The sequence below is a fragment of the Palaemon carinicauda genome, chromosome 29 (genome assembly GCF_036898095.1).
Source record: "Palaemon carinicauda isolate YSFRI2023 chromosome 29, ASM3689809v2, whole genome shotgun sequence".
NCBI lineage: Eukaryota > Metazoa > Arthropoda > Malacostraca > Decapoda > Palaemonidae > Palaemon > Palaemon carinicauda.
Genome location: NC_090753.1, coordinates 4,655,213 through 4,663,378, shown reverse-complemented (window position 1 = coordinate 4,663,378; position 8,166 = coordinate 4,655,213). Strand labels below are relative to the sequence as shown.

At 40.0% G+C, this 8,166-nt stretch overlaps 1 protein-coding gene across 1 annotated transcript; it reads right to left on the bottom strand.

The window, feature by feature from the left end:
* Positions 1-2,442: 2,442 nt before the first annotated feature.
* Positions 2,443-5,417, bottom strand: LOC137622388 (uncharacterized). The gene is made up of 2 exons (XM_068353000.1): positions 5,291-5,417; positions 2,443-2,975 (listed from the first exon to the last, which is right to left on the bottom strand). The coding sequence occupies exons 1-2, from the start codon at positions 5,415-5,417 to the stop codon at positions 2,443-2,445; spliced, it is 660 nt and encodes a 219-aa protein (XP_068209101.1).
* Positions 5,418-8,166: the final 2,749 nt, after the last annotated feature.

Here is an 8,166-nt window from a genome sequence, read left to right as displayed (position 1 = left end):
AGAAAGGGGAATCACATGACCCCTTCAAGTGCAGTCAGGGAGGCAAAGCCTCTAATGCCATCAAACAATACCCGACAGGGGAATACATTCACCCAGTCAACCAGTTTCCGGCATACGACAAGTACTCTGAGGTTCTGACCCAAACCCAAAGCTCACCATCAGTAGCTAGGTAAAGGGGCAGACAAACACTAACCTAGTCTTGCCCGAATGACAATTCAAGGCAAGATCAACTAGGATTGTAGACATAGGCTACACTCAGAGGAAAGGAGGGATTACCCTATATATGAGGGTAACCGAGAAGGTTTTATGCAAGTATCCTAAAGCCCCTACGCTACTAGTCTAGCGACAGTGAGATCGACTACCTAAATCATCGAAGCTCTCTCATATACTATCTTAGAAGAGGAAATTTTATATGCAATCTATGTATCTTACATGTAAAAACTGCCTATTATCTTCCTTTAAATTTATTAGCACCAGGAACACTTATTTTGTCATGCAAGAGAGTAAACAAAAACGCATAGGCTAGGAAGCGTAGCGTAAACAAGATCGGCTACATAATTCGCCGAAACTAATGTTAATAGTGTCGGCATAATATAATTAATTCCTAGCAATGAAGACTAAATAACTAATTATTTTCATTTAAGCTATTATACGGGGAAAGTCGTTATGGCTACCTAAATAACTCATGCGTTACGAACGACAGCATCGAAGACACCTCCGGTCCAGGCAATAGCTCTGCCAAAAAATTAGTTTAATTTGATTCAATTTTTTACTTTACGGCCAGAGCTGGATTTATACAGCATAAGAATCAAATACTCAACTTTCCAGAGGCAGAAGAGGCTGGAGATTTCATTATAAATCCAAATAAACGAGAGAGCACTGGGAAAACCACTCAGCGAGACTGCTACAGAAAAAGGAATAAAGATGGCGGCGATTATGACGCCATCTGTGTACTCAAACAGTAACGGAGGAAGGGAACTTTATAACGGCTCCTCTTTTATTTTGCCACTTTTCCCTGTCGAAGTGTAAATGCTATGCGGGGTGCAGATTGCTATGTGGCGTGTCAAGAATACGCCCCCTGATATTATGCGATATCCTAAAAGGAAACTTTAAGGATATTCGCGCCAGGAGTTAGAATTCTGGAGACCTTAAGTCACTGTAGACAAATATACCCTAGGAAGCTACTTAAAGGAACCTTACATCAGGATGACATGGCCTGAGCCCAAATATATATATATATATGTATATATATATATATATATATATATATATATATATATATATATATATATATATATATATATATATATATATATATATATATATATATGCGTGTATCAACATTGTCATCATCTTCCGTCACAAGTCCACAGTATATAATAAAGGCGTAAGACATGTCCTTCCCCTCATGTCTGTTTATGGTCTTTCTATGCCAGTTTATACATGCCAATTTTCTAAGTTCGTAAATCCATCGTCCTCTTTTCCTTCCCTTATTTCTTTTGCAATCTATGGAGACCCAGTCTATTATTCCCAATGCCCATATATTATCTATCATTCTCATTATTTTACTCATGTCAATTTCTTTCTTTAAAGGTTGTTTGAATACCCTCTATTTTAGTTTGGCCTCGTATCCATGTTGCTCTCTCTTCCGTCTCGTGGTGTTAATGTTAATTCTATTATCATTCTCAACATTTCACTTTGGGTTTTAACTAGATTGTGTTCTAATCCTTTACTAAGGTTCTAAGTTTCTGTGCTCTTATACAGTATATGTATATATGTATGTGTATTTATACATGCATATTAACATATGAATATTACATTGACGAATTCTCACATATTCAAGATTCCCAAGTTTTGTTGCAATGCTAAGATGAATTCAGACCAGTCAATCTATTCGTAATTTTGGGCAAAGATATTTGTAAGTTGATTTTCATGACATTTTTCAATTGTACCATTATCAATATATTTTATCCCTATTTCATTTTAATCATATTCGATTAGGAATTGTTTTGAGCAAATTTCCAAGTGCTTACTTTTTCAGAAATATGTTAATTTGTTTTTATCATGATTTGCTACAGTTAACTAACCCACTTATTCTTGAACTCGTTTACCAAGTTACTGTTAACTACATCCACTGGAAGTCTATTACAAGTATTTGGTATTTTGTATGTAAAGAAATTGCCATAAAGAGTGCTGTTTGTATCCATTAGCTTTGGAATGGTTTATGCTAAGTTTGGATAGATTGTTGTAATCTACATTTGTTATTCCTTAAAGAATTTTAAATGCCTCTATTAACTGTCCCCTTAGTCGTGTTTGTAGATTAAATAGGTTCTAACGTTCCATCCTCGTCTATATCCAAATTGCCATAGTGTTGGAACTAGTTTGGTGGTCCTAGCTTGTACTACATCCAATTTATTTAATATCCTTCCAAACACTTGGAGCCTAGAATTGGACTCTGTATTCTAGATGGGGTGTTACTATTGATGTGTACAGCTCTAGCGCAGTGTCTTTGTTTCTGTATTTGAATTGCCTCTTTATGTAGCCTATTAGTTTCTGCGCATTCTTTCGAGCTTTTATGCTCAGTTTGATGAACTTCAAATCCTTGCAGATAATAATACCGAGATCTTCCTCCTGGTCCACACTTTCTCTTTCATTACCCAGCAGTGAGTAATCTGATTGTGGGTTATTATAACCTATGTGTATTAATTTACATTTCCCACATGTGAAAGGAATTTGCCATTTTCTGGACCATTCTCCTAGCTTCATTAGGTCCTCTCTTAAGGCTTCTATGGCTTGTGTGTTAGCAGCATTTATGCCTAATTTAGTATCGTCAACAAATTTGGCTATTCTACTGGTTAATCCTAAATCTATTTCATTAATGTAGATAAAAAATAGCAATAGAACAAAGACGGATCCTTGAGGTACTCCACTTGTAACAGCTACCCACTCTGAAGCTTTTCCATTGATTACAACAGCTGTTGGGTTTGATACTCCAGAGTGTAGACTATCAAGGAAACATATAATTTCTACAAAATTGCAGGATTTTGTTGTTGGTGATTCTATTTGAAAACAGTCTGGAAGCACAACCTTTGACCGCACTGTTAAGGATTCAGGACGAATTCACTTTTCTACCCTATTGTACCTCATATGTTGTAAGAAGTGAAAAGCCTCTTAAGTAATGACACATACTCTATTATGAAAGCATTCCGGTCACTTAAATAACAAAGTATGGAATTCTTATCTTTTGAAATTTTTTTTTTTATTTATTCATGCCTATCATGCTAACATAAGCTTGGTTCTGCAAAATGCATGTTAGAAAAATGCTACAAGGCCATAAGTAACACTGGAAGACCTAAATCATTGTTAGACTTACCGAAAATTTTTAATTCACATGAGGAGTCATTTCTGTAGTGCTACTTATGTCTTCGACTTCAGCAAAGAAGCTTCACTGCTTCGAAATTTATCAAGAATACTCTCACAAATGCAATGAGCAATGCCAGATTAAACAATATTGGTGTGTTGTCAACTGAAATTATGAATGTTACAAGACTAGACTTATAGGAATGTTTATATAGGTTTTGAGAAAATCCCAGGAACAGAAGGATATTGTAAACATTTCTTATGTCCCAGTAGTCTGTTCCTTCATCACATATAATGTATGGTAATTTTTTTTCTATTTTGTCACTTTCAATATATATTTATATATATATATATATATATATATATATATATATATATATATATATATATATATATATATATATATATATATATATATATATACATGTCGTCATGAGGGAAGGTTCCTAAGAGTAGCTTCCTAAGGGATATTTGACTAGAGTGATATTCCCAGAGAATTTACCTTTAGGTCTCCAGAATTCTAACTCCTGGCGCGAATCCTTAAGTTTTCTCTTAAGGATATCGCATAATATGAGGGGACGTATTCTTGACAGGCCACATAGCAATCTGCACCCTGAATAGCGTTTACGCTTCAAGGCGGAATGTGGCAAAATTAGAAGGGTAGCCGTATCAAGGTTCCCATAGGTCCCATACTACTATTGATTATCACAACAGCATCATATCCAAGAGGGCGTACATTCCTAATTTTTTAGTGATTTTGTTCGATGGTCTTCCCTGTTGATTAGACCTTTTTGATCGATGTTCAAGGATTATTATTTAATCTCCAGCTTCTTTCGCCTCTGGAAAGTTGAATATTGATTCTTTATAATGTGTGTAATTTAGCTCCTGTCTCACAGTGATATTAGAGTAATTTATTATGACTAGGACCTAGCCCTGTTACCGGAGGCGCCATGGGCCCTGTCGTTCGTTAGGCATGTGTTATTTAGTTAGTAGAAAGACATTCCTGGTGGAAATAGCTTTAATAATTTAATTATGGAAGCTATTTAGGCAATTTATACTTGTAAAGATATTTATATGCATATATTTCTTTTTTCTATGTCGATCGTATATGTCAGAGATTCAGTGATTTAGGTAACCGAGATCTCATCTTGCGTAGTTAACCTAACCTAGGCGATATAGTATACTTTCGATATTTCCCCAGTTACCCTCGTGTATTGGCTTATCAATTCATCGGAGATTGATATCTCCTAGAATTATTATATAACCAATACTCGTCTCTAGTAGAGATTAAAGGGTAATCTCTCTTTCCCTCTGAGTGTAGCCTAAGGCTACAGCCCTAGTGGGTTGTGCCTTGAGTTTTCATACAGGCATGACTAGCCTAGGATTTTCTGTCTCGCCCCTTAACCGCAGATGGCAGGTTTTGGGATTTTGTCTGAACCTCAGAGTATTTAGTCTGGAGCGGACAGTCAGCTGGCAGGGTGAACAGTCATTCCCCTGTCAGCTAGGCTGCCGACATATGAGGCTAGTCCTCTCTAGGCCGCACTTGAAGTGGTTGTATGATGCCACCACCTTCTCCCTGTGGGGTAGTAGACTAGTCCTGTGCTCTCAGATGTTAGGCTGAAGAATAGAATAGTTATTCTTCTGAGGCCTAGCATGGTGCCGGCACTGGAACTCTGTTTCTCCCTTGTTGAGAGGAGACGGCACTGCTGCCGTCCCCTTAATTGTATTGGCAGACCCTAGGTTGGAAAATAGAATTCTCCTGCCGCCTAGGATGGTGCCGATACTGGAAGAGAGTTTCTTAAGGGTGTGTAGGAACGGCAACCTTGCCGGCTCCTTCCACACCTCAGACAGGACCCTTTTCCCTCCCCTCTGTTCTTTTGTTATGGGCCGAGCCATTGTCTTTCTTTGAGCAGTCGTCCTGCAACCTCACCGTTGCCGTTGGGTTGCGGGGGCCTGCCAGACTCCTGCTCTACAGCCGTTGTCCGGCTGCCTGCGGCTATGCCAGCTGATAGCAGCCATGACAACTGCCGGTGGCTATGTTGACTGCCGGCGGCCATGTGTCATACAAACTGTCGGCGGCTATGTCGGTTGCTGGCGGCGATGCATGCTGCTGGTTGCCATGTCATCTGTTGGCAGCCATGACGGCTGGCGGCGGCTGGCGGCGGCTGGCGGCGGCGGCTGGCGGCGGCGGCTGGCGGCGGCGGCTGGCGGCGGCGGCTGGCGGCGGCTGGCGGCGGCTGGCGGCTGCTGACAGCCATGATGGCTGTTGGTGGAAAGTCCCTTCTGTCACCAAGGTTCTTCAGTCCTCCCTTGGACTGCTGGCCACATGTCATGTAGCCGGGACATTAGCCTGGCCGGCGGTAGGCCAGCCAGACCGGCACAGATAGATGCTGACTCAACCGGCAGTAGCCAACTGTACCAGTGCTGCCGGGTGCTAGCCTGCCTGCTACGTGCTGATTGGACCTTGCCGGCGATGGTACTTGTCACTGGAAGGAAGCCTGAAGGTTACATTCTCCCCTTCCATTTGAATCTTCTTTCTTGAAAAAGGCAGTAAATTAGACTTTTACTTCCTTAATTAGTGTATACACACACAATAATAAGGCAGCCTTCACTCAATGCTGTGTCTCTCTCTCTCTTAAAAGCTAGCATGCTGGCTGTGCTGGCACCGACTAGCTATGCCGGCTATATGCCGGCTGAATTACAGTATATGTTTATACAGGGAGTCAGTATATTTGCAGTATAGGATATACTGCAGATAGAAAAACTATTGTGTATATTATACTAGTAGTTATTTTCCAATATATCTTGGGTATCCTAGCCCGGGTGTTTGCTGAGACCAATCCTATATTGAAAGAATAGAATTTTTTTCAGTATTCTGATTAAAAATCAGTTTTCATATTACCCTATAATATTAAATATTTTCAAGGGCTGGTGGTATTACACTTCTAACCCTAAAATGTTAAAACCCTTATCCTTGAGTTTCCCCGATCAGGAAACTCTATGATATAATATTGTAAGGGAGGTCACAGCAAATGGGCTGGGTAGGATAAACACGTATATGTATTTTATATTTCCTAGTCCAGTCGGCGTCATGCCGGCTGGACCATGCCGTCAGATTCTTGCCTTAACGGCAGCACACTGGCTGAACTACGTTATATATAATTATACAGTAGTTAGTATTTTGTTTTAAAGCATATACTGCAAACAGAAAACTATTGTATGATTATACAGTAGTTAGTTTCCAACATATTTTAGGTACCCTTGTGCGAGCATCTGCTGGGACCCTTCCTATATTGAAAGAATAGAAGCACACTTAACGGCAGCACACTGGCTGAACTACGTTATATATAATTATACAGTAGTTAGTATTTTGCAATAAAGCATATACTACAAACAGAAAACTATAGTATGATTATACAGTAGTTAGTTTCTAACATATTTTGGGTACCCTTGTGTGAGCATCTGCTGAGACCCTTCCTATATTGAAAGAATAGAATTCCTTTAATACTCTGATTAGAAATCAGTCATCCTTACCCCACAGTGTTAGGAATAAAAAGGAGCAGTGACTTGTACACTTTTTTACCCCTAGGGGTTAGAACCTTTTCGTTAGAGTTCTTTGATAGAGGAATCTCCTTATAGTTAATACTGGGAAGAGGTAACAGCATTTGCTTGCAGGGATACACAAGTATTTGTCTCCCACTATCCCTTTTGAGCTTACTATCCTAAGCTATTTTAGTTAAAAGCTGACTTTTGCATATTGCTTATCAGTGAGATAATCAATTGTATACTCATTCTGCTTTCCTTTCTTTACAGGAGGAACCCCAAGATGACATGTGTTGTAGTCTTCTGCAATATCAAGTGTAAGTGTTTTTTTTATGGTCATAATACATGCAAATTCCATGCCCCCTGCAATATTATTCCAGAATCCCTGCATTATAGGGACCCTCAAGTTTGCAATGTATGTCGGACCTTGATGTCCGAGGGTTTCGAGAATCCCAAGTCGACAGAGTCTAGGGATGCAGCTTGTAATAAACTACACAACTGGGTGAGAGGCTTCCAGAAAATCTCTCCAGGATCATACCTACCTAATGATAGGATGCATAACCTAGTGGTGCCCCAGGCACGATTCACACCTCTCTGCGGCCAGATAGCCTTTGGGACAGATGGCAGGAAGCCCCCGTGGGAAGATGTGGATAATGTTGTTTAGGAACTGCTTCCGTTTGTACCGGCTCTAGAGCTATTAACATCGACATCTTCACCCTCTACCCCTCTATTACACGAAATGGACCAATTATGGGCCGATATGAAAGGTCTAATGGAAAACTTTCGCAAACAAGACGAAAAGGAGGAAGCGAAATGCAAGATAGAGCTCTGTGAAGCTCCACTTGTCACTCCCAAAGGGTCATACAAACAACCCAGAGAACAAGACCTTCCGACATGCTCCAAAACCAATCCCTGGAGGTTTGCGGAGCTTATGACGATTTTAAACAGCAAACTCTACATCTCGGAGAAGATGGGTGCGGTTCCTTTGGACAAAATCCAGTTTTGGGCAAGCTATGAAGCTTTCCCTAATTGCTTCATTCGACTGATACATGAACCAACGTCAAGAAAAGAAACGGAACTGAAGGAGGTCATGATTCTAGACCATGATAAGGCACAGGCTATCTTGTCAAGTAGCCTGAAAAGGGCGGGTAATTCGGTGTCAAAAGTATTCACACTAGGAAACAGACGCCCCTCCTTTCTTGCTCCTGCTTCAATATCATTTCCCTTTATGTCGAAGGCACTTAAATCTGTTGCCAAGACAGT